The sequence below is a fragment of the Neoarius graeffei genome, chromosome 9, assembly GCF_027579695.1.
Source record: "Neoarius graeffei isolate fNeoGra1 chromosome 9, fNeoGra1.pri, whole genome shotgun sequence".
Classification (NCBI taxonomy): Eukaryota; Metazoa; Chordata; class Actinopteri; order Siluriformes; family Ariidae; genus Neoarius; species Neoarius graeffei.
Genome location: NC_083577.1, coordinates 29,409,663 through 29,436,766, shown reverse-complemented (window position 1 = coordinate 29,436,766; position 27,104 = coordinate 29,409,663). Strand labels below are relative to the sequence as shown.

Sequence of the window (27,104 nt, the reverse complement as noted above, 5' to 3'; positions counted from 1 at the left end):
TATTGAACAACCCCTTTTACTGTTATAATAACCTCCACTCTTCTGGGAAGGCTTTCCACTAGATTTTGGAGTAGACTGTAGTTGTGGGGATTTGTGTTCATTCAGCAGTACATTCGTGAGGTCGGTACCGATGAGACCTGGGATGCAGTCAGTGTTCCAATTCGTCCCAAAGATGTTCAGTCACGGCTCTGTGTAGGTCAGGACACTCGAGTTCTTCTCCTCCAAGCCATGTCTTCATGGAGTTTGTAGCGTAGAAAATCCCAGCCAGGTTAAAGCGCAGTTATTTATGTTTCTTTTTGTTCATTAGTCCAAGGTGCCAGGCAGACGATACTGCCAATTTTTTAAAAAGTCCGCTAGAGCAGTTCAAACTCATCAAGGAAAGTGGCAACACTCGTTTTAAATGGAAAAGTTCATATATTGGAGATGTAGAATGAAGTTAATAATTATTGTAAACTGAGATTTGCACATGGTTTCATACAAAGGGAAAGAAAACACAACTTTATTCATCACACACTTGTGAAATTTCCTCTTTGCATTTAACCCATCTGAAGCAGTGAGCACACACACATACCCAGAGCAGTGGGCAGCCATGCTAACCGCGCCCGGGGAGCAGTTGGGAGTTAGATGCCTCGCTCAAGGGCACCTCAGCCCAAGGCCGTCCCATATTAACCTAACCGCATGTCTTTGGACTGTGGGGGAAGCCGGAGGAAACCCACGCAGACATGGGGAGAACATGCAAACTCCACATAGAAAGAACCTCACTGGCCACTGGGCTCGAACCCAGAACCTTCTTGCTGTGAGGCGACCATGCTTACACCTACACACCATAAAGGCCGCAGCTTGGTGATGCCGATACCATTTCAAACACACAAACAGAAGAAAAAAAAACCCCAGAACCTAAATCATTCCCCAACTCAAGACTCTGAAAAGTTCATTTTCCATCATTTGTAAATCAAAGCATTACACGTTCACCTCTGCGTATTTCTGGTAACAGTCGTCGCATCAGGCAAGGCCTAACAACGTCGCATTGTATTTAACAAAAAACTAAACACTTAAACTAAACTGGATGAACCATGTGTAATAATTAAAAGGAATAATTTTAGAAATAATATTAAAGAGGAACTGAAGACAAATTTTTATCATCAAAATTCTGTTTCTCATTTTATTAAATATCGGAACGCATTTTTGATCGCTATTTTGTCGCTGCTATAGGAAGTTATGAGTGTTTGAAATATGCTCTGTAATATATCAGTCTATATGTCAAAGCGATGGCCGTAAACGAGATTCACTGAGACCTGTGCGAGACATCGTAGGACGGAAGTAAAACGTACAGCGGAAATCAAAGTGACCAACGTTGTCAAAAGACGCACGCGCCCTCTTTCGAACGCTGACGTAATCAAGCCGGAAGTTTTGTTTGTTTTGATAGCAATCAGGAAAGTTTGACAAAAGTAGGCAGTAATCGTCATTTAAACTCGTTTTTGTGCAATATTTAGTTTGGAAACCAGTTTTCAAAATGGCAGCGCTGACACTTCTTCACGTTTCGAAGTCTCGCACAAGTCTCGTGAAGATCGTGCAGATAAGCGACGCCTGCCGTGGACCAAACGAACTAAATTCAACACGGCTAAAAACCGAACAGGCCGATAAGGATAATATTTAATCGCAATTAGTTGCCAATACGAGTCACTATATAAGGTTACTTAAACCGAAAACGTAATTGAATAACACGTTAATTAAGAAATAAAGCAAGTTTAAAAATGGCTTCAGTTCTCCTTTATGAGGCATGCCGTGGTGTGTAGTGTGTACAGTCCTTCAGTTCATAGCTCTTTGAATCAGTCTGTCTACAGTTGAGCCATTTTTCACATTGAACGCGTCATCGTTCAACGTGTGTTTTTTTTTAAGTAAACAAATGTTGCATGTCGAGTCATTAAGTCCCCATTCTGCATCTGGTTTACATCGAAGGTGGGAGTCGGTTCCTTGATCCAAGGTACTGAGAACTAAACATCAAACCCAAAGTTTTAGAGTGGATTCAAAACCTCAAACAAACTCGGCAAGTAAAGTGAATTTCGCATTCGTGTGTTAGCTAGTGAGGCAGCTAGCCACTGGAATTTATTTTGAATTTGACTGGCTTGAATTAAACCAATCCGGGCTTGCAAGTAAGGCCCTTTCACGCAAGCGTACAAAACATTGAGATCTTTATTAGTTTGTGTGTCTGATGTGAAATATTAATATTTTCATGCCATGTCAGCGGAACTGCTTTATAGTTTTTGTCCTGTCAAAGTTCGTGTACACGTCAACATCACACCCATATGTCGTTCTTCCCCAAACTGTTAACGCTATGTTGGACGCACAAAACTTTTACAGGATGTCTTTGTATGCTGTAGCATTACAGTTTCTCTTCACTGGAAACCTGTTCCAGCACGACACTGCAGCTGTGCACAAAGCGAGCTCATAGTGGGTGGGTGGCTGCAATGTTTGTATAAATCCTGTATGGTAAAGCAGTGTTCGTTTGCTGCCTTTCTTCGTTGCCACGAGGTTGGACTGTCCACCACGGTAATTATGGTAGGCTAGCCTGGTGCTACGTTTTATGAATGAGTCGAGAGCGTAGTGGGAGGAGGCAGACGGTGGATGACCGTGCAGTGGTAGTTCTAAAAGTCAAGTGTAGTAGCCTCTGGAACCAGGTTACCGTTGGATTTTCCCTGGGAGGACACTGTAACCGCAGTCGGAGTGTGGATTTGATTGCTACCGAACTGCAGGTTTCTTGGGAAAGGGGGAAGAAAATCAGCGCTAGGCAGACGGGTTGGAAAGGCATTTTTTTTCTTACCATCCCCACTGGCTGAATTGCCCTAAACCTGTTTCCCAAAGTTATCGCTTTCCCTTGCAATTCCCTTCATTCCACTGGTTTATCTGCATACAACTCCTCGGTTCATTTAAACCTCTTACCCCCGAATATTAAGCCCCAAATCAATTGAAGGAGAACTGAAGTCATTCTTAAACTTGCTTTATTTCTTAATTAACGTGTTTGTTCAATTACGTTTTCGGTTTTAGTAACCTTATATAGTGACTCATATTGGCAACTAATTGCAATTAAATATTATCCGTATCGGCCTGTTCGGTTTTTAGCCGTGCTGAATTTAGTTCGTTTGGTCCACGGCAGGCGTCGCTTATCCGCGCGATCTTTACGAGACTTGTGCGAGATTTCGAAACGTGAAGAAGCGTCAGCCAGGTGTCAGTGCCGCCATTTTGAAAACTGGTTTCCAAACGAAATATTGCACAAAAACGAGTTAAACGACGCTTACTGCCTACTTTTTTCAAACTTTCCTGATTGCTATCAAAACAAACAAGAACTTCTGACTGGATTACGACAGCATTCGAAAGAGGGCGCGCGCGGCTTTTGACAACCCCTGTGTCCGAAATCTCTCCCTACTCACTATATAGGGCACTATATATAGTGAGGACGCCATTTTGTAGTGTTGTCCAAAACCTTAGTGAGGATTATTTACACCCTATTGAGGTATTTCACTCACGTGACCAAGTCATGTGATGCTGCCATTTTGGACGTCACGGCTCGAATCAGTTTGAATGCGAGGAAGGCGACAAACGAAAAACATAAAAGAAAAAGGAGCAAGATGCAGAAAACACCTTCACTATCCAGCGACGTAGGGCATTTACAGGGCGAGCAGAGGGAGAGGTATTTGCAAAAATTGAGGTTAGCAGGCTTAGAGAACGACGTTTACCTGCTTCCACCAGAATTGTTCACTGACAGCTAAGATTTGTTCACATTTTCATTTACTTTCGGTCCTCAGGATAAACAAAATGTTATTAAATGTCATTGAAATAACTTCTTAGTCTATTGAGACATGGACCGTTATAAGTTTTTCCTTTACTGTATTTACTAGTTTACTGAGCGCGCTCCGGGGCTGGCTGGCTCAGTAAACTAGTAAATCCAGTAAAGGAAAAACTTGAGACTGAAAGGTTTTAACAGTCATCCAAATGACTGAACGTAAACATTGCTACAGTAACATACTAGCTACTGTTGTTGACATTAGCTAGCTTGCCGTCCAAAATGGCGGACACCGGGGCGTCACGTGACCCTGTGACGTCAGGTGAAATACCTCAATATATTGCACTCAAAGTATCCCACAATGCATCATGAAAAGTAGTGTACAACCGATGGTCACTAACCCAAGCAATATATCCCATCATGCATTGCAGTTGCGCTGAAAGAAATCAAATTAAAAGTCTCAAATTTGATTTAATAAAAGGCAGCGGCAAAGAAGAAAGTATTCAGCCTTGATTTAAAAAAAAAAAAGAACTGAAAGATGCAGGTACTTTGTATTGATTAATGTGGGAAATACGCTCAGTATAATATGGATTTATCACAAAAATACATGCATGTGTTTATTATTTTGAAAACCCACCAGCCGACTGATCTGGCACGTTTTAATTGTGCGACAGTAATGACGTAAATACCAGCACGACGGACTAGTGTCCGAAAGCGGTTTTTTTTTTTCCTTCTCATTTTACCAATGAGCTCACTATATAGTCCTCTTTATAGTAATTCCCTATATAGGGAGTAGGGAGTAGTGAACGAGAGCGATTTTGGACACTGGGAACGTCGGCAGATGTCGGTCACTTTGATTTCCGCTTTACATTTTGCTTCCGTCCTACGATGTCTCGCACAGGTCTCAACGAATCTCGTTTACGGCCGTTGCTTTGACATACGGACTGATTATATTACAGAGCGTATTTCAAACACTCATTGCTTGCTATAGCAGCGACAAAATAGCGATCAAAAATGCATTCCGATATTTAATACAATGAGAAATAGAATTTCGGTAATAAAACATTTGCCTTCAGTTCTCCTTTAATTCTGAACGAGTTATCTAATATTAAATTCACTGCTTTTTCTTTCTGAATGGAATTCTTGATTTTTATTAATTTCGTAGCAAGTCTTCAGATTTATCCGATTTATCTTTTTATACTTTGGGGGTTTTATTTATTTATTTACGAACAGATTTGTCATACTTGATCATTTGGTTAGACATCAGATTTGTCATATCACACATTGCGCCTGTGTGCTGATGCTTGTTGCTAATTGCTCCCTAGACCCATGCGGACCATCTGTCATGAACATGAATGAGGGGAAATTTACATCTTGATTCGAAGCAGATTAGAATTGTCTGGAAAAAGTCTCAAAATGCTGTGATGTGGACCTGGAATGGGTTTTAAGCTAAAAAAAATATAAAGAACAAAACGAACAGGAAAGTACAAAAAAGACAGATGGTACTCGAATTGGGCAGCAAGAAATGACCTCGCGCTTTTTTTTTTTTTGACTTCTTGAAGTTGATCAGAATTATTTTGATCAGGCCATGTTGTGTTCGTGTTATATTTTTTGGCAGACTGGGTGATTTAATTCTCTGAAGAGACGAAGGAGAGCACTGTATCTGTTCTGCTCACTGATAAAGCGGATGGAGGAACAATAACCGTCCCTCCGGCTCTCCGTCCTGCCATATCATTGTGTGCAAATGAGAGTGAAAATAGAATGCGTCGGTGGAAATATGGAAATGGGTCCATTGTTAGGATCACTGGATTGTCTTTGTATTAATAGTTTATCAACAGCATGTTTTGCGATTGAATTCCTCCCCCCTTTTTGTGTTCTTTCCAGGTTGCCTGCTGGCCCTCCTGATCTGCGATGCTGCCTTCTCCACCAAAAACTCCAGGTAACCGCTTTACAGTTTGCCCTCATCGTTTTGTTCTTGATGCATTCAGGGCTGTCGAGTCGCTTAATGGAAATCTGAACTGCGTTCACAGAGCCACTCTGTGCGGTATATCTGCCTCATTAAATGTGAACGAAGGCTAAAAGTACCCCGATGGGTCTCGATGGCACTCGCATCTTTGCGTCGCCGCCCTCGGTAGCATTACAGCGCCAAGATGGCTCGAAGCTGGATTTTTTTTTTTTTTTTCCTTCAACATTAGACGCGACATCCAAGCGTTTAATACCGACGGCCTTGTTTAAATTTGAAGTGCAATGTGGCCCCTGATGACCATTTCACAGCTCTTCCATTGCATTTGTCTGAGTCCAAAACGTAGCGAGAGTGAGAAGAGGAGAAGAGGCTGTAATAAAGTCATCCGTGGGGAGAAGGAGGACAAGAAAGAGAGAGAGAAAGTGAGAGAGTGGTAATATCTGTCTGGGTAGCTGAAGCAGAGAGAGCTGCTTGATCTGCAATCACATCAATAAAATGGGGCGCCCAGACGGGACCCATGGTCATAAAGTAAGTGGAAAGCCACCATTACCTCGCGCTCTCTCTCTCTCACACACACTATCTCACTATCTATCGTTCTTATTTCACTATCCTTCAGCATTTTATTTATCTCTGTGCATCTAAAGTTAGTGGTACCTGATACTCTGATTTGTGCGCAAGATGAGGATGGGGCTGCAGCAAGATTGGTGTGTGTGTGTGTGTGTGTGTGTGTGTGTGTGTGTGTGTGTGTGTGTGTGTGTGTGTTCCATGAAATCGAGTCATATATGAGCTGATGGTGCAAGTTGGCTATAAGCCATGTACGATGAGATTGAGTGGAATAACTTTTTTTTATTCTATCCACATTCACTGGATTTTGAGAAACGGAGCATTTTTATTTTATGCAAATTCAATAAAATAAAAACTTTGTACAAAATGTCAAATCATTTCTGCTTAGAATGTAAAGAAACCGGCGAAATGACAGTACCAATTTGTGAAAAATGCTGCTGCTATGATTCTTGAAAAAAAAAAAAAAATGGCCCGCCGCACCATGCTGAACTTCCTCGGAGAGAGAACAAGAAGCTGTCGGGAATTTTATTTAATTTTTAAAAAAATTATTAAATTCTTACCATCAAATACTTTTCATTCCTTTTTTTTTGATGGTTTTTGTTTTTTTGGGCGGTTTTGTTTTCGAATAGTTTTTATTTCGTCCTCGGTTGGTTCAGCAACACACTCCGCCACTACTACTACTTTAGGGTTTTTTGGCGGTTGGCAAACCAACATAAAGGTGCAATACTGCCACCAACTGGGCTGGAGTGTGAAACAGGAGATATTGGGGGGGTATATTCTTTTAGCTGTTTCTGTTTCTTTTAAATACTCGATGAGAGTGATATATTGGACTTGATGCGCTCCGCCATTTTGATTTTCTCTACTCATGGTATATGAGCTGATATCCTTGTCGTAGAGTAGCCAATCAGAGCGTGCGATTGCTCATATCCAGTGAATGTGGATAGGATAAATATACACAGTTTGATGAACGAATAGTTAAGGCAATTTTGTGGAAATAAGACAAGCTACGACGAATTTGGAGCCAAGAATGTCAGAACAGCTAAACACACAGGAAGTACGTTTCTTCTTTCGAAAGAAATCACGAGCGTCAGAACTTTCAGTACAGGAATGACTTCACTACACAGATTTACGTAGGGACTGCATGTACTCTGTATAAATCTTTCTTCTAGCTAATTTTATAGCTGCTCTTAGAGGGAGGGAAAGGGGAAGCGGTGTCATGAAAAGAGAATATAAATAAAGAAAGAAATGTCCACTAATTAGGAAAGAATACAGACTGGCACCATTTTTATTAAATCTGTCCTTGCATATTGTACAGATTAGGGGTGTAATGTCGTTCTACTGTCTCTACCTGCTCTGTTTAGTTTTTTAAATATATGTATTTTGGATTTGTATCCAAGGTTGTCCGTCCGTCCTGGGAAGGGCACTCATCTTCTGAACTCAACTCCGCTCACAATTTGTGGAGGAATTTCACCAAACTTGGCAAAAGGCTTTGTTATATGACGGCTATACACAGATTGAAATTTCATTTAATTTGGGCAAATTTTCCCCGAGTTATGCACCTGATTATTAACAAACTTGGGCAATTTCATCAAGGTGTGCTTGCTTTCTGAAATCAACTTCCCTCACAATTTTTATCCCCCGCTGGCCGAAAGGCCCGAAGAGGGATTATGTCGTGGCGATGTCCATCTGTCCGTCCCGGGAAGGGTACTCACCTTTTGAACTCCTCTCCTCCTACGATTTTTGGAGGAATTTCACGAAACTTGACAGGATTCTTTGTTAAATGTCGGTAATACGCATATTGCAATTTCATTCAATTCGGTCGCATTTTACCAGAGTTGTGACCGAGTTGCCAGCGGGGGATATTGTGCTCTCGGAACACTCTTGTATTTTGGAGCTGAGTAAACCAGTGTTTAGGGCAGACTACTCGTGCAAACAACCGACAGTAGACAAAACAAAAACACCCAATGAATAGTGCACCTGTTTGTATTTGCATTTGTTCACACGTGATCTGTTCATTTCAAATAATCATTACTTATTTACGTCCACAGTACAGCTTCTCGCATTCTGGATCTCCTGATCTCCGTCTTTCCATTTTGGATGTTTTTCCCACTTGAATGAAAGTATTGTAGTTTATTAGTTTAAAGCTGGACCTTCTTCATGAACGACTTCCTGGTTAGAACTTGACAAATGAGTAAAAGCAAAGGGGGGTTTTTTAGCTAAAAGTCATTTTGACTTGACATTTTTCAAAACGAATGTTCCAGCAGTCATTTTAAAGGTGCACATTAAATGCGTCAGTGCTATTACGCTCCGTCTGGAAAGTCCGTGTCAAAGACAGGTGAAAATATGCATTAAAATTCTCACTGTACTCTGAACTGTTCGTGCTGCTTGACATTATTTTTTTTAATCTACTTTCATACCTGGGTTTGCATTCTGTTCATAAATGCTTCACTCTACTGTTCTTTCTTTATCTTCTGTGAATATAAGTGAAGTAAAATTTTAAATTTTTTTTAACTCGAGCACTAATCAGGGCAAGGCAGGTATGGATATGGAAGTTTCATTCGATCCTTCATAGGGATGGCAAAAACTAAAAAAAAAAAATCTTGACCGACCACCGAGCCTCATTAGCCGGTTAAAGTCGGTTAACCTATGAGTTTAAACAGGGATGCAAACGGCGCGCCTTTTGGCGGATGCCGCCTTTTTCACGGCTGAATCGTGCAGATCCGATTTTTTTTTTTTGGGGGGGGGGGGGCGTTGGAGTGTCTGAATAATTTCATCAGAGTAAATTCTGTATTAAAATTACTAAATAAGCAAATGCCGTTACAGTCCATGAAACATAGGAAGTATGAGAAAAGAAAACAGTAAATCAGAAAGCTGCGCACGTTTTTGCGGAAGCTGCACAAATGTGTGCAGCTTTCTGATTTACTGTTTTCTTCTCATACTTCCTATGTTTCATGGACTATAACTGCATTTGCTTATTTAGTAATTTTAATACAGAATTTACTCTGATGAAATTATTCAGACACTCTAACGCCCCCCCCCCCCCAAAAAAAAAATCGGATCTGCACAATTCAGCCGTGAAAAAGTCGGCATTTGCGCCTTTAGTTTGTGTGGAGAGATATGATCTGCAATAACACGCATTGTTGGCTACAGACCGAAACATGCTTTCAGAATGTACTGGCCAAGGCAGGACTAAACTCGATGTGCTTTCTAATAATAATTTAAAAAAAAAAACAGAATAGTAATTTGTAAGCTAAAAATCCTGTGTCTACACTTTTCTTTCGCCGAGTGGCAGCTGTTTTCAACTGGGGCGGGAGGGCAGGACATGACTGAATGAGTGTTTCTGATTTGTCAGCTGTCGTCCTTACACCGCATGGCACGCCCCAGGCGTTTACAACACAGAATTCCAGGTTCTCCACTCCAAAATCGGCAGCTTCAAAACGATTGATTATTTTTTTTTAACCGACAACCAAAAAAAAATTAACCGGTTGACGTTGATTCGGTCAAACGGTCATCGGTTAACATCCCTAATCCTTCAGCTTGACAAATCCTCTTTCGTCCACAGATGCTCAACTGCTGTATCGAACACAAGAAAGCACGGGACGACCTCCGGAAAAATGCGGCCAGTGAAAATGGACTCCCGGTGCCTCAGGCGTCACCGGGAAAGTCCTGGGATTCGTGGAGCGACAGCGAGGACGAGTTCTTTGAGTGCCTGAGTGATGCAGAAGACATGAAGGACGTACCAGCAGATGGAGTTAAAGGAACAGGAGCTAAAATAAAGCCTGAGGGTCGAATGCAGCCTCATGGCAAGCTGACCCTACTCAACTCAAACGAGCTGCTGTATATACCAGTCACGCAGGTGAGTCAGGTAGACAAGAAGTCACTGTTTACTATATTGAACAATGTGTCGTTCACGTCCCATCATGTCCCTTAACAAAAGGGGTGTTCACACGGTAACTTTTACTCCGGTGTAGCACCGGGGCTGCCCCGGTAGAGCGTTCACATGGTACAAAGTTATACCGGTGTCACCCCTGAAAGCTGCTTAAACCGGTGCAAATCTAACCCTGCTCAGGAGGTGGTTTAAGAAATTTACTCCGGAGTAAATGCTAGTTTGCGGGGCAGCACCGATATAAAATGGGACGTCTGAACGCTACAGGGGTAGACTCGCTACGTGTGAGGAGAGTTGATTACATACAGGCATTGCATAATTTGCATCCTGGTATTTTGCGCTTCCAAAATGGCGAATATCAACAACAACAGAACTGCGTGTCTTCCAGTGTTGCCAGATTGGGCGGTTTTAAGTGCATTTTGGCGGATTTGAACATATTTTGGGCTGGAAAACGTCAGCAGTATCTGGCAACACTGGTGTCTTCATCCACGTTGTTTTCCCGGCGCTTGGTGATGCCATGACAACTGGGAAAAGGAAGTACGTTTTCACTTGTGCGCATATTTCATTTCCGCACTATTATTATTATTATTATTATTATCGTATAGCACGGTCGCAAAACCTGCCGTGTGATCGCAAGTGGGGCTGCACCGGTGCTAACACGCTTCTCTCTAGTAAGCAGGTTTGTGACATGTGAACGCTCCACAAAATTTACACCGGTGTAAGATATATCGCAACAAAATACATCGGTGCAGCATCGATGCAAATATGTGCCGTGTGAACACCCCTAAAAAGGGCCACTTCGGCAGCAAGCGTGACACATCTGACAAAAGGTCCGAGGTGATTTGCAGCATTCGTTTTAGATGGAAAAAACATTCTTTTTTTTTTCTCTCCCCTCTATTAGAGATGAATCTTCTTTACTCATCATTGTACACCCACTTCGCAAAGGCGATTATGTAAACGGTCTGCTTATAGCCCTATATACCGTACCTGATAGTGATATCATCGTTTAAGAGCCGGTAGGTCATGTAGGATCATGTGGGAGAGAAATTGAAAGTACGGCACAAGTCGAGGAGGAGATCTGACCTGCTGGAAAGCGTAAAAATAAAACGGCAAGAGATGTTGCGATCAAGTAAGTAAATGCTTTTATTGCTCTGGAGTTTGAAGTGTAAAATAAGTACCAAAATATTGACTTTGGTCCCAGTACTTCCTAGGCTTATTGAAGCCATTTTTGTTTTGTCCAAGGGGGAACGAACGCTACATTTACGCTAGTGGTGTAAATTTTCATTTTGGCATCGTGTCTGCTCTAAGAGTGCGTCTCCGGAGACAGACCAAAGGTTGAAAGTTTCAACATGCTGGTGGATTTTAAAGGTCACAGTGCGTTCCACCAGACCACCTACTTCAGCTCAGGGGTTCGTTACGGCAATGAAAATACTAGGGGGTTGGTTGAACCAAATTTAGTATTTACCATCAAATTACACTTGGTTAATTTAATTTGTACATCCTGTTTCCTTTGAAACAAACCCAGATCCATATTGGTACTCTGAGTACCGAGTGTGCTGGCTGGCTGAACGTTTGTATGCAGCAAACATTTTTGAATATCTGTACATTTATCAACACTTCTCACAAAGTTGTTGACGCGATCGTTTAGCCCAGCTGCTCTCAAAAAAAATATAGTTATGTTACAGTGGCACCATTATCAGTGTTATGTTTATTATTGAGGTTTTATTGTCATTAGGCTTTTTATTTGGCAGAAATTAGGACTTTCGTTCAGGGGAAAATGATTATTTTAATAATTAATAAATAAAATATGACTGTAGGTGTTGAGATAAACAGGAAAATATTTGAATAGTTGGATTGTGTTTTTGTTAAGCAGATTTGTGTTCAAGAGGGTCTGTGGAATTGCTTTTAAAGTTAAAAGGTTCCTTGGCTGGGGGGGGAAAAACAGCTTTAGCCTTCAAAGTATTGAAAGTGGTGTTTAAGATGGATGGCAGCTGGTTTTCTTCCAAGAGACGTCTCGAGCAAAATCGACAGCATGTTTAAAACAGCTTGGCATGCAGTCCAGGACTATTTTTGCTTTTCCGTTTCAGCAAAGGTTGATGATAATCCTGTTCTCTTTGGCTTAAAAAAGGGTGTTTTTATCCATCTTCAATAAAGCCAAATGATATTTCAGAGTCAAGATTGCATTATTCTTTACTAATATGAGGGAATTTGCTGCTCTTGACTGAAAACCAGTGGTGTTGTTGAGTCACTAAACCTAGAGTCCGAGTCCAGTCTCGAGTCCCCAGTGTTCAGGTCCGAGTCGAGTCCGAGAACAAGACTCCAACCGCACCATTTGACAGTGGCTGTTTTAGAAAATCCACATGAGGGGACATGGATTCTCTAAAAGGAATGGGGGGGGGGGATGAGGATGCAGAGGAAGGAATGGGGGGATGAGGATGTGGAGGAAGGGATGGGGGGATGAGGATGCGGAGGAAGGGATGGGGGGATGAGGATGCGGAGGAAGGGATGGGGGATGAGGATGCGGAGGAAGGGATGGGGGATGAGGATGCGGAGGAAGGGATGGGGGATGAGGATGCGGAGGAAGGGATGGGGGGATGAGGATGCGGAGGAAGGGATGGGGGGGATGAGGATGCGGAGGAAGGGATGGGGGGATGAGGATGCGGAGGAAGGGATGGGGGGATGAGGATGCGGAGGAAGGGATGGGGGGATGAGGATGCGGAGGAAGGGATGGGGGATGAGGATGCGGAGGAAGGGATGGGGGGATGAGGATGCGGAGGAAGGGATGGGGGGATGAGGATGCGGAGGAAGGGATGGGGGATGAGGATGCGGAGGAAGGGATGGGGGGATGAGGATGCGGAGGAAGGGATGGGGGGATGAGGATGCGGAGGAAGGGATGGGGGGATGAGGATGCGGAGGAAGGGATGGGGGATGAGGACGCGGAAGAAGGGATGGGGGATGAGGACGCGGAAGAAGGGATGGGGGATGAGGACGCGGAGGAAGGGATGGGGGGATGAGGACGCGGAGGAAGGAAAGGGGGGGGATGAGGATGCGGAGGATGCAGAGACTCCAACCGCACCATTTGACGGCAGCTGTTTTAGCCCCATTGACATTAGGTTGTTCCTGAACATGACGTATGAACAGGTGAATGTGCTTCTTTGTCAGGGAGTGCAAAGTATTTTGTCAGAGATGGTTGGGAGACGGATGTAAGTGCAGAAGGTGTGTTTATTAATACAAGTGAAGAACAATCCAGAACGGCAGGCAAAATCGTAAAACAGTGAAACGGGCAACAGGTTGAGCGAAGCACAAACAGGCTATCGTAGACTCGGCAGAATCAAAGACTAGAAACAGGAAATCAGGAAACCAAACAAGGAAATAAGGCTTGATGTGTCAGCAACGCAACTCAATACTTCGCAAAGTAAGTGTTTTTTTTCAGTTTTTATACCGGCGCTCTGATTGCATCTTAATCTTGTGCAGGTGCGAGTCGTTTACAGCACACGCGAGAGTCTATCTGATGTACACGCCAAGGTGTGCATGAAATTAGTACAAAAATTTAATATAGAAATCAATATCTTATGCCAAGTTTTTATGGCATGTTACAGAAAATGAAGAGAAGAAGAAAATCAGAGTCCTCGTCTCCAATGTACGAGTCCGAATGCAGTTAAGGCACAAGTCTGAGTCATCAGTGCTCAAGTCCACGTCAAGTCACGAGTCCTTAAAATTAGGGCATGAGTCGGACTCGAGTACTACAAGCCTGCTGAAAATGCGTATTGGAGCAAAGTATTGGCAGTAGCATCGTTCTTGGTGTGTGTTTGTGTGCATGTGTTACCATTGAAGTATTATGGTGTATTTTAAAAATGTTCTCTCTCTATACTGCATTTCAATTTCTCTCACAGGTTTTTTTTTTTCCAAACGGCTCCAAATGCTAGAAACTTGTCCTAGCCTTTAAGTAATCTATTCTTGAAGAATAAATATCAACTGGGTCATTAGTTTTTGTTTTGTCGTATAATTACATATTGTCATAGTTATTGTTGTACAATAGATATTGCTGCTTTATGCAGAAAGATACCGATGTCTTGGCTGTTTATTTTTTTATTTATTTTAAGTTTTGTTTTTGAACATCTGCTCAGGTACACAGTAGCCAGGCTCCAAAACGAGGAAGTTTTCAATCAAATGATTGCACAGTGACGTAAATGAGCTCTAGCGCAGCATGTAAAAAGTATCTTCTGCAGTTAATCAGCATGCAAAAGTAGGGCACAGATGGGTAACGGTAGTTTTTGCCAGCACCTCGTGGCCGTTTTCACAGCTCAGAATATCGAGCCCTAAATTGTGAAGCTTCACAGAAATATCCTGCTGAAAAGTCTCTCGGTGTGCAACCTGCAACATCCAGCGTCTGAATACACCTTCTGATGAGCCCAACCCCATGATTTTGCCTTGGGGCCTTTAGGGCTACTGTGAACCTCAACGGTCGGTCTGGCTGCTTTTTAGAGGGCACTTGAGAAAGGAGAAGAAAAGAAAAGCTGGGAGAAGAGGAAAACTTGTCGTCATATAAATATATATATCTTTTTATTGGTTTGTTTAATTTTAGATGCAGTGCTCCATCATCTTTGCAGTTTCTCACAGCTGTAGTATTTATTTATTTTTTTTGTAATACTCCACTCTCTTTTTCCGTTTGCATCTTGTTTGCAGTCTGTCATGCTTCTTCCTACTCCCTCGCTCTCACTCTACCTCTCTCTCATTATTGCTATAATTTTCTCACTCACTCCCTCAACACCCTTTCTCTTTTCCCCCGGCTCCCCCTTTATTAGATCTGAAAGCGCGTCCCCTTTTCCTTTAATAATCTCGCGTTTCGCTTTGCTTTTAAGGCCCTCTGCTCATCTCATTGCCTCATATTTGTCAACGTCGCATGTGTTTCCGCACACTGCCATTGATTTGTCTTCTGTTTGCTGTTGTTCTCGTCATCCTTTCCTGTGCTCGGAGTCGGCGTGAGGGCTTGTGATTCACGGATGGGATGGAGGAAGTGTGCGAGAACTGATTGGAGAGAAGGAGACTAATGTTTAAGATATAAACTCAATATAAATTCATTCATAGTTGCTTTTTTCCCCTCCTTTCAACTTAAAAAAAAAAAGTTCCTACTTTCCTTGTAATATGTTAGACACACTGTTAAATGCCAGCTAGACCATTATCATTTATTTATTTATTTATTTATTTTCATTTTCCAAGAGTAATTATCAAAAAGCTTGCGTTGTTGCTCGATTCATTAAGTTGCACTCCCAGCTGTGTTACTTGTGTATTCAGGGCTAAGACTGCTTTGTATATCTGCATTCACAGCCCGAGCCATTTACGACCAAACAGCTGAATTACCACCGACATTCAGCAAATCCTGTTTGAATAGACTGATTGGCAGAACTGCATTATTGTGATCTTATGGTCCCCATGATTACTGGTTAGCATGCTGAGGTTAGACTAATTTAGAGCACCTCTTTTTTTTTTTTTTTTTTTTTTTTTTTTGTGTTTGTTTCTCCCCCACATTCTTGTGAAAAAGCTTGCACAAAGACCCGTCAGTCTATATGATCTCAAAACAAGTGTCCCTAAAACAAATATTTGTTAGTGTACGTCAAATGAATACCTTTTTAAATGAGACACTACACTACCTTTTGTTTGTCTAAAGCAAATGCTGCGGAGTTTTCAGAATGTTAGCTACTGCTGGTAAGATTGGAGCACTTTGGGAAGTAAGACACGTTTTTAAATAAGATATGCTTGGAAAAGAAGTCTTAAGTTCAAAGAAATAAACAGGATTCTGTTTAAAGTAAAAGTAGTGACTTTTTGGCAATTAATTCTATGATTATTGCACTTGCTGTGGAAGTGATTCTTATGAAAATGAATATATTTGCCAGTAGACGGTGTAGAATGAAGAATGGGGGTAAGGAGGGAATGGAGGAAGGAATGGGGGGTGAGGATGCGGAGGAAGGAATGGGGGGATGAGGATGTGGAGGAAGGAATGGGGGGATGAGGATGCAGAGGAAGGAATGGGGGATGAGGATGCGGAGGAAGGAATGGGGAGGATGAGGATACGGAGGAAGGGATGGTGGGTGAAGGAATTGAGGGGGTGAGGGTGCAGAGGAATGAATGGGGGGATGAGGATACAGAGGAAGGAATGGTGAGTGAAGGAATTGAGGGGGTGAGGGTGCAGAGGAATGAATGGGGGGGATGAGGATATGGAGGAAGGAATGGTGAGTGAAGGAATTGAGGGGGTGAGGGTGCAGAGAAATGAATGGGGGGATGAGGATACGGAGGAAGGAATGGTGAGTGAAGGAATTGAGGGGGTGAGGGTGCAGAGGAATGAATGGGGGGATGAGGATACGGAGGAAGGAATGGTGAGTGAAGGAATGGGGTGAGGATGCGTAAGGAAGAAATTGGGGGGGCGAGGATGCGGAAGGAAGGAATAAATTGGGGGCGAGGATACAGAAGGATTTGGGGGAGTGAGGATATGGGATAAGAACAATTACAACAAATTTGCTGATTACAATCGCTTATTTTAATTTATTAATAATGTATACATCACTTTTTAACCCCTTATAGTTACAGTTAATGTTGTAGAATAGCCACAGGTCATGTTAATATCTGTTTATGCTTCTTATAGCAGGTATAAACACTGTCCTTTCACCAGCATCTCTTCTGTGGTAGAAAACATGGACTGTTAGAGTCCTGGCCCTGGAGAGTCCTTCCATTAATGTTTAAGTAAATATCTCCTTATGGAAAAATTCACCATCAGTGGGGTGAAATATCAAGAATTGTTTTTTCATTACTAAGTAACGCCATGTATTTATAATTTAAATTGTTTAATTTATCATTTTGGGTTCATGTTGTTCACCCAGGTCTATGTAAATGAGTTACTATCGAAATGATAACTTATTGGATTGCCCGCATTTAACATAAATCTATCATTTGAATTACAGCCACAACTACTGTCAGAGCTTCAGTAGAACGAGAACATTTTATGAACGTTTTGACCTACCAGATTTGAGAACTGCGTTAAAAGATTTCATCCCAGTTCCACTGAAAGACACCCTTCCTACCTCCTATATTTATGCCCTAATCTGCTTCTGGAAAAGCATTGTTGCCTAATTTTAGTGTTATACATTTCCAAGAGGGCATGCGTTATCACTTTATCAGCATCGTTCACGCCTCATCAAAGTATATTTTTATGCTGCACCAAGGGCAGAGTATAACACTCCGACAAAAGTGCTATCAACCCTCTTCTGCATACCTGAACACACAAGCAGCCACGATTGGCTAGTGTCACTATGATTGATAGGGGAGTGAGAGCATACTATCTGTCCCACCCAGAGAACATGGCTGATTGTGGAACTAACACCCTAGACATACTCCTGTAATAATGCACTACCTCACCTCCCCATATAGGGCTCAAGACATCTATGTGAAACAGAAGTATATGCAACAAGATGTTGGCTTTCTGTGACTCAGAGGTGCTAAAGAAGGTAACTGGACTTGCCTGAAATCCTTGAAGACGTTTCACTTCTCATCTGAAAGGCTCCTTCATCTCATCTGAAAGGCTCCTTCAGTTCTGTCTAGCTAGTGGGGAGTTCCAGGTATTTATCCTCTAGTGGACCAAAAGCAACCCTAAGGAGAGTCATTGAAGTCACATGGGTTGTTGACCCCCTCAGTCATCCTGTAAAGGCCAATTTATGCTGACAACGCAGTCCTCGCAGATGGTGTCTGCGTAGCCCCCCCCCCCCCCCCCCCCTTCGCAGATGCTCTGCACGCACCTCCCAAAAATTGTGACCACCGCAGAAGCCTCGCAGACAGCGTCGCAGACGAGGGCTCTGATTGGTCCACTCTACATCCGCTGTACACGCACTTCCGCTTCCCTACTTTCCCGGTTTGGTTTGTTTTCACTACCGCCATTTTTAAAAACACGAGCGAAGATGGAGCAGCACGAAGAGTGGTTGATTGAGGAAGTGAGGAAGTACGGACATCTATACGACTCCAGTTCTAGTCATTATAAGTAACCGGAGGATAAACACTCCACTAACCACACCCACCAACTACTCCTAGCGACTTCGCGCCCCCCTTGCGTTGTGGCGGTGAATAACATCGCGCACGCCTATTACTCCCCGCTCAACGATAAATTACAACTGTCTGCGAAAAGCTATCTGCAAAAGCCTTGTCGCAAGAACATGCAGAGGCAGTAAGTTGTTAGGGTCACTGGAGGCCAAGTGTGAACAATCACTACGTTTACATGCACATAGAGAGAATCGAATTTCTGCCGTTGCTCGACTGAAATCGAAGTTCAAAATGCCATGTATACACCTTAATTCGGCTGAAATTGAACCGAACTTGATTTCTCGGAATCGAGCTACACGACCTAGTTTATGCGATTTCTGCCGAGCTACTTTGTGCATGTATACCCTATCGAGCTAGTTGTCGAGCTACTTACTGCCCCTTCCGGAAGTGACGAGTGACAAGACCACAAGCGGGAAACACAACAGCCTCGGTCGGCATGACAACAGTAGTAGCGAGCAGCAGAAGAGGTCAGGAGGAACAAACAAAGAAGAGAAAATGGCGATGTAGAGCTCTCTGAAGTGTGGGTGGAGCACAGAGGACGGCAGGACAAAGCTTCTGGTACTAATAGGCTTTTTATTGTCAGACTTTTCAGTTTAACAGCCTACTTTTATTCTTGAGAGAAACACGCACGCGCGTGCTGTGTTCTAGTCCCGGGATGAGCTCTCCCCTCTGCTCTCCCTCTGCCTCCTTAAATAGGGCGCGGTTACTGGGAAGACACACAAACACAGGTTAATTACCGTCAGGTGAAGTGATTCTGCCACTCACCTTCCCTGGCTCCGCCCTCCTGTCACAGACCGGCGCTTGACCACGCCCCCACTGGCGCAGGCAAGCAGAAACGTGCACTTCTGGAGCAATGAGGAGACAGAGTTCATGCTCATTCAGCTTAAGGAGTTGAATATATTAAAATTCATGGACGGGAGAAAAACGCGCAATGGAGAACACGGAACTGATAACTTTGTTTACACTCTTGAATAGCTCTTCATGATGACAACCGGAAGTGTACCAACACGATGGGGCGTGTTGCGCCACCTGTGGCTCGGGTGCACAATGCACCTCACACAATAGCCCGATTTCATTGTGTGCATGTAGGATTGGATTTCTCTGGCACCCTGCTGGGACCTTCAGCTCGATTACCGACAGCAGCTCGATTTGGATGTGCATGTAAACGTAGTCAGTGTTAGCAGCCTAGAGAGTCGTTAGGGTGATCTGTGGGTCGTTGGCTCTCTGCCATCATGTGAGTCACTGAAGTCAGCTGAGCCCATGTTTACATTAGACCGTATCAGCGGATCATCAGATTAACGTTTTTAAAACGATGAGTGTGCACACAGCAACGCCAATACACGGATACGCTCGGCTCCGCAGGCATCCTGCGCTCCATATCACTCCGCCCTGAACAGCGAGTGCCCTCTGGAGGGTGCGCACTCCGGCCCTGCGCAGCTCACACAGCGCGCGAGTGAAGTGCACAAGCCACGATTCGGGACTGAGCCGCTGTGTGTGTGATCCCAGCGCATATCACTTACCACTTGCAAGTGGAAGGATGGCAAGCCTAAAGACAATCATAACTACACAATGGGCAGTATTTGCATCAGTATTTGCAGTATTTTCATACTTTTATACTCTTTAATGAAAGGTGATACAAGGCGGAAGTCCGCGCCGTTTTTCAGCAGTCGCGTCACATGACCAACGCCAGCGAATCAGGAAGGTGGATGTCACAGTGACGTTGTCCAATGAGACGCCAGCTAGAGCTCAGCACAGCGTATCCACGTATTCTGAATGTTTACACAACACCGGAGCTGACACGATCTGGATTGAATACGTGGACGCTGGCGGATTCCCATTTCCCGGCGTTTCCAGGCGGTTTAATGTAAATGGACAGTGCATCCGCGAAGAAAACGAGACAGATACGGTCTAATGTAAACGTAGCCTGAGTTTTGGTGCAGATGTGTATTCAGTTTTCTGGGAAGTGCGTCAAGGACTGCATCGTAGGTGGCCTGATAAGTAGTGTCTCAGACCACCTCCTCTGTTCAGTGATGGTCATTCCAGGTTGACAAAGATGGCTTCTTTTACTCCTCTAGGCTGCTAACATCATTCACACCCGACCTCCAGGGACCCGACCAACCTACAGGATGATGGAGAGGGTCAACGACCCATATAACCTCAACAACTCTTCTTACGGTTGCTTTTGGTCCACTAAAGGATAAATACCTGGAACTCCCCACTAGTCAGACAGAACTGAAGAAGCCTTTCGGAGGAGAGGTGAAACATCTTCAAGAATTTCAAGCAAGCCCACTTGCCTTCTTTAGCACCTATGGTTTACGATGGCCTGGATGACTGAGAACCTTCAGACATCTTTCTGTGACTCATTTGTGTGATGAAATTTTAGATAAATTTGGGTTTTCGGTTTCTGACAAGGCCGAGTGTTCATGGTGTCTCATTTTACAGTCTGGTTTTTGTTCTCGTCTTCCTATAATGCACTTGTTAGTGAAGCTCAGGGGGTCATTAGTGGGCCGAAGACTTGAACCTGGAGGTTTTGACTGCTGAGGGACAGCATGAACACACTAATGAATCTGTAAAGCTGTCAGCCGGATCTGATGACTGACAGTCCAATCAAGTGTTCAGCTGAGCAGATTTTTCCACCCAGAGAAACAAGCCATATTGTGTGACCTTGGAGGCTTGGCTCACTCCAGGAGGTCTATACCAACTGCCAAGTTTTGCAGCAAGTTTTGAGTTATTTTTGTTCGTTCTTAAATTTAGCTGTTAATATCACAGTGGAGTTGTCAGTCTCACAAAACAGAGAATCTTATTGGTTTTTTTTTTTTACTTTCCCAGGAGCCAGCGCCCATGACTGAAGATGTCCTAGAGGAACAGTCGGAGGTGTTGGCCAAATTGGGCACATCAGCTGAGGGTGCTCATCTCCGTGCCCGCATGCAGAGCGCCTGCCTGCTCTCAGACATGGAGTCCTTCAAGGTAATGACAGGGAGAAGACAGAACATCCGTAATTCCATAGTTTGCTAACAATTCAGTTATGTTTGAAGATGATCTGTGGTTAACCTAAACTGTCTACAACACACATTCAACTTTCAGAGCAGGATGGTGGATGTTGCCACTTATTGAATTTTCAGTAAATCTTGAAATACGCTAAAGGGAGAGAGATGACGTAGGGGAGTTTTCAGGTTCATTACAATACATGTAAAGTGAATATAAAGAGCCTACATTACAGTTAGCCAAAAGTTCAGTCCTTGTGATTGATATTATATTGACTTCAGATGATATGGCATTTAAACCCCTGCCAACCTTTATGCACTCTGGATAGAGAGTCCATGTTTTTAAAACGGCAGTATGCAGCATTGTGGTATCATTTCAAAAATACACAAACGGAGCACTCTTGTTTTCTATTCACGTGAACCTGACTGACGTTAGTCACATTTTGTCCAGTGTGTTCATCTCCTGTCAGTTTGCTCGCTTGAATTTTTATCCCCCACTGGCCGAAAGGCCCAAAGCGGGATTATGTCGTGGCAATTTCCGTCTGTCCATCCCGGGAAGGGTGCTCACCTTCTGAAATCAACTCCCCTCTCAATTTTTGGAGGAATTTCACGAAACTTGACAGGATCCTTTGTTATATGTCAGTAGTATGTGCATTATACTTTCGTTCAGTTGGGTCACATTTTACCAGAGTTACAGCCCTTTATTAACACAATTATACTTTGAGAATTTCATGTGTGTTTTTTCCATCTGAAATCAACTCCCCTCTCAATTTTTGGAGGAATTTCACGAAACTTGGCAAAAGGCCTTGTTGTATGTTGGTAGTACGCATATTGTTATTTTGTTCAATTCGGTTGCATTTTCCCCAGAGTTGTGGCCCTTGATTAACAAGGGCCACAATTTCACAATTTCATGAAGGTGTGCTCGCCTTCTGACATCAACTCCTCTCACGATATTTGGACGAATTTTTCAAAGCTTGGCAAAAGGCCTCGTTATATGACAGTAATACGCATACTGAAATTTCGTTTAATTTGTGAAAAATTTTTCCCCAGAGTTATGCTCTTGATTATTAACAAACTTGTACTTTGGCAATTTCATCAAGGTGTGCTTGCTTTCTGAAATCAACTTCCCTCACAATTTTATTATTCCTTGCTGACCCAAAGGTCCGAAGGGGGATTATGTCGTGGCGATATCTGTCTGTCTGTCCCAGGAAGGGTGCTCACCTTCTGAACTCAACTCCTCTCTCAATTTTTGGACAAATTTCTCAAAGCTTGGCAAAAGGCCTTGTTATATAACATTAATACGCATCTTGAAATTTCGTTTAATTTGTGAAAATTTACCAGAGTTATGGCAGAGTTACCAGCGGGGGATATCGTGCTGTCATGTTAAATAAAATCTCAGGATATGGTATGGTTGTCTTGGCTAACATTAGACAAGTTACAGTGGGGCAAAAAAGTATTTAGTCAGTCACCAATTGTACAAGTTCTCCCACTTAAAAAGATGAGAGAGGCCTGTAATTTTCATCATAGGTACACTTCAACTATGAGAGACAGAATGGGGGGAAAGAATCCAGGAAATCACATTGTCTGTCTGATTTTTAACAAATTTATTTGCAAATTATGGTGGAAAATAAGTATTTGGTCAATAACAAAAGTTCACCTCAATACTTTGTTATATACCCTTTGTTGGCAATGATGGAGGTCAAACGTTTTCTGTAAGTCTTCACAAGGTTTTCACACACTGTTGCTGGTATTTTGGCCCATTCCTCCATGCAGATCTCCTCTAGAGCAGTGATGTTTTGGGGCTGTCACTGTGCAACACAGATTTCAACTCTCTCAAAGATTTTCTATGGGTTTGAGATCTGGAGACTGGCTAGGCCACTCCAGGACCTTGAAATGCTTCTTATGAAGCCACTCCTTCGTTGCCCGGGCGGTGTGTTTGGGATCATTGTCATGCTGAAAGACCCAGCCACGTTTCATCTTCAATGCCCTTGCTGATGGAAGGAGGTTTTCACTCAAAATCTCACGATACATGGCCCCATTCATTCTTTCCTTTACACGGATCAGTCGTCCTGGTCCCTTTGCAGAAAAACAACCCCAAAGCATGATGTTTCCACCCCCATGCTTCACAGTAGGTATGGTGTTCTTTGGATGCAACTCAGCATTCTTTCTCCTCCAAACATGACAAGTAGAGTTTTTACCAAAAAGTTCTATTTTGGTTTCATCTGACCATATGACATTCTCCCAATCCTCTTCTGGATCATCCAAATGCTCTCTAGCAAACTTCAGATGGGCCTGGACATGTACTGGCTTAAGCAGGGGGACACGTCTGGCACTGCAGGATTTGAGTCCCTGGCGGCGTAGTGTGTTACTGATGGTAGCCTTTGTTACTTTGGTCCCAGCTCTCTGCAGGTCATTCACTAGGTCCCCCCGTGTGGTTCTGGGATTTTTGCTCACCGTTCTTGTGATCATTTTGACCCCACGGGGTGAGATCTTGCATGGAGCCCCAGATCGAGGGAGATTATCAGTGGTCTTGTATGGCTTCCATTTTCTAATAATTGCTCCCACAGTTGATTTCTTCACACCAAGCTGCTTACCTATTGCAGATTCAGTCTTCCCAGCCTGGTGCAGGCCTACAATTTTGTTTCTGGTGTCCTTTGACAGCTCTTTGGTCTTGGCCATAGTGGAGTTTGGAGTGTGACTGTTTGAGGTTGTGGACAGGTGTCTTTTATACTGATAACGAGTTCAAACAGGTGCCATTATTACAGGTAACGAGTGGAGGACAGAGGAGCCTCTTAAAGAAGTTGTTACAGGTCTGTGAGAGCCAGAAATCTTGCTTGTTTGTAGGTGACCAAATACTTATTTTCCCGAGGAATTTACCAATTAATTCATTAAAAATCCTACAATGTGATTTCCTGGATTCTTCCCCCCCACCCATTCTGTCTCTCATAGTTGAAGTGTACCTATGATGAAAATTACAGGCCTCTCTCATCTTTTTAAGTGGAAGAACTTGCACAATTGGTGTCTGACTAAATACTTTTTTGCCCCACTGTATATACTTAACATCAGTTAACTATATTTATGAAGGACGCCACCAAAAATATCAAGGGGAAAGAATAAAAACGGCACTCGTCGTCTGGGATTAAAGAGGGTTTTTTTTTTTAATGGTAATAATTAGATAATGAAATAAAAAAAAAACAATCCTTGGTCTCCTGCACTGGTCAGCACAGACGTGTTCAAACAGCATGGTCCAGTCTGTTAAAGTACACTGCAAAAATGAATCTTGGCAAGCAAAACTCTCTTGAGTATATGCAAATTCAACTAGTAGTTCTCTTATTAAATGTCTTGACTTTCTACTCACTGTTTCTGCAAGTGTTTTCTGAAAAGACTCGATCAAAAGTGTACTGACTTTTCAGTGTACCATTCAATGGACCATTCGTTGGTCTATTTAAGGAATTACACAAAGTGGCACTTTGACTCGCAAGGAAAGTGTAGACACCAAGTGAATGGAAAGGTATTGTACTTGTTTCAGTGCTCGCAGACGTGAACTGCTCTCACATACAAGTTTCTCTGAACACATTCTTTACTGATCAACAGTACTGTATAAAAGTCTTGGGTACATGTAAAGAAATGCTGTAGAACAAAAAAAAGGCTTAAATAATAAATGTTTCAAGATGGAAAAAAATCCTTTTTTTTTTAAGCGGAAAAGTGGGCTCTTGTGTGATATGGTGCTCAAATACTATTTTTTAAATTTATTTTTTCCCCCTGTAACATGTAATTTTGTGCTGGGAAACAAACGTTTGGACACTCAAATGTTTTTCTACTGACTCGATAATGTACAAGTCATAAAATAGAAATCTATAACAAAATTTATATGGGGGGGAAAAAACAGGGTGCCTAAGACTTTTGCGCAGTACTGAATATGTGGATGGGTTTTTAATGACCACGTTCACTGATGCAGCTCTGTGCACTCAGGTGAACCACCCTTGCGCTCTCCATTAAACATACCGTTTAAAAGCCAGGAGATGTTTTCTGAAGTTACTCGTATTGTAAGTTGATGCTGTAGTTCCTCCCCTTGATACAGTTTGCAGTCTATTTTGATCTAATTTGCTATGGCGTCTATATTTTAGTGGGACATTGTGTATTTTTTTGGGAGGTCAGTTAAATGATATTGTTAAATAAAAATAGAAATTAAATATCACAAGCGTGTCAGGAAAACGGTCTAAGATTACCCAAACAGCATAGTCCCTCGAGTTGGTGTGTTGGGCTGAAAAAGACCTTTAGATCTTATTTGCATGACAAAAGTGAAGATAAAATGTTACAGCAGTATTGTCTTGAGAACAAAAAGGATATTGTGAAATAAACGAGGACGTTCCTGCAGATAAAATATTAACACGGCCGTTCTTTTTCACAGTCTGGTTAAATGTACTTAAAAATAAAAAGTGAAACGTGCAAACAAAGCAAGTGATATTTCAGCCAGGATAAATTGTAGGCTGTTAACAAGAAAAATCTAAAAATGGGAATAGCGTTATTATACCCCTGCTCTGAAGGGGGGGGGAATACTGTTTTTTTTTTTTTTTTTTTTTTTTTTTTTTTTAATATATATAAACACCTCTGTTTGCCCGTCTGTATTTCCATCTGTCCAAAACACCCTTTCTCTCAGCAATCACAAATCATAGCTACTTGGTACCAAACTTCAGCTTGGGGTTCTACAACCCCGATTCCAAAAAAGTTGGGACAAAGTACAAATTGTAAATAAAAACGGAATGCAATGATGTGGAAGTTTCAAAATTCCATATTTTATTCAGAATAGAACATAGATGACACATCAAATGTTTAAACTGAGAAAATGCGTCATTTAAAGAGAAAAATTAAGTGATTTTTAAATTTCATCACAACAACACATCTCAAAGTTGGGACAAGGCCATGTTTCCCACTGTGAGACATCCCCTTTTCTCTTTACAACAGTCTGTAAATGTCTGGGGACTGAGGAGACAAGTTGCTCAAGTTTAGGGATAGGAATGTTAACCCATTCTTGTCTAATGTAGGATTCTAGTTGCTCAACTGTCTTAGGTCTTTTTTGTCGTATCTTCCGTTTTATGATGTGCCAAATGTTTCTATGTGTGAAAGATCTGGACTGCAGGCTGGCCAGTTCAGTACCCGGACCCTTCTTCTACGTAGCCATGATGCTGTAATTGATGCAGTATGTGGTTTGGCATTGTCATGTTGGAAAATGCAAGGTCTTCCCTGAAAGAGACGTCGTCTGGACGGGAGCATATGTTGCTCTAGAACCTGGATATACCTTTCAGCATCGATGGTCTCTTTCCAGATGTGTAAGCTGCCCATGCCACACGCACTAATGCAACCCCATACCATCAGAGATGCAGGCTTCTGAACTGAGCACTGATAACAACTTGAGTCGTCTTTCTCCTCTTTAGTCCGAATGACACGGCGTCCCTGATTTCCATAAAGAACTTCAAATTTTGATTCGTCTGACCACAGAATAGTTTTCCACTTTGCCACAGTCCATTTTAAATGAGCCTTGGCCCAGAGAAGACGTCTGCGCTTCTGGATCATGTTTAGATACGGCGGCTTCTTTGAACTATAGAGTTTTAGCTGGCAACGGCGGATGGCACGATGAATTGTGTTCACAGATGACGTTCTCTGGAAATATTCCTGAGCCCATTTTGTGATTTCCAATACAGAAGCATGCCTGTATGTGATGCAGTGCCATCTAAGGGCCCGAAGATCACGGGCACCCAGTATGGTTTTCCGGCCTTGACCCTTACGCACAGAGATTCTTCCAGATTCTCTGAATCTTTTGATGATATTATGCACTGTAGA

At 42.7% G+C, this 27,104-nt stretch overlaps 1 protein-coding gene across 2 annotated transcripts in view; it reads left to right on the top strand.

Moving 5' to 3' along the window:
- rab3gap1 (RAB3 GTPase activating protein subunit 1) overlaps window positions 1-27,104 on the top strand; it is a 201,664-nt gene that overhangs the window by 127,891 nt on the left and 46,669 nt on the right. For both annotated transcript variants that reach the window (XM_060929273.1, XM_060929272.1), the window contains 3 exons: window positions 5,666-5,720; window positions 9,871-10,164; window positions 21,109-21,246. In XM_060929273.1, coding sequence (XP_060785256.1) covers window positions 5,666-5,720; window positions 9,871-10,164; window positions 21,109-21,246 — 487 coding nt within the window. The remainder of the gene's footprint in view (window positions 1-5,665; window positions 5,721-9,870; window positions 10,165-21,108; window positions 21,247-27,104) is intronic.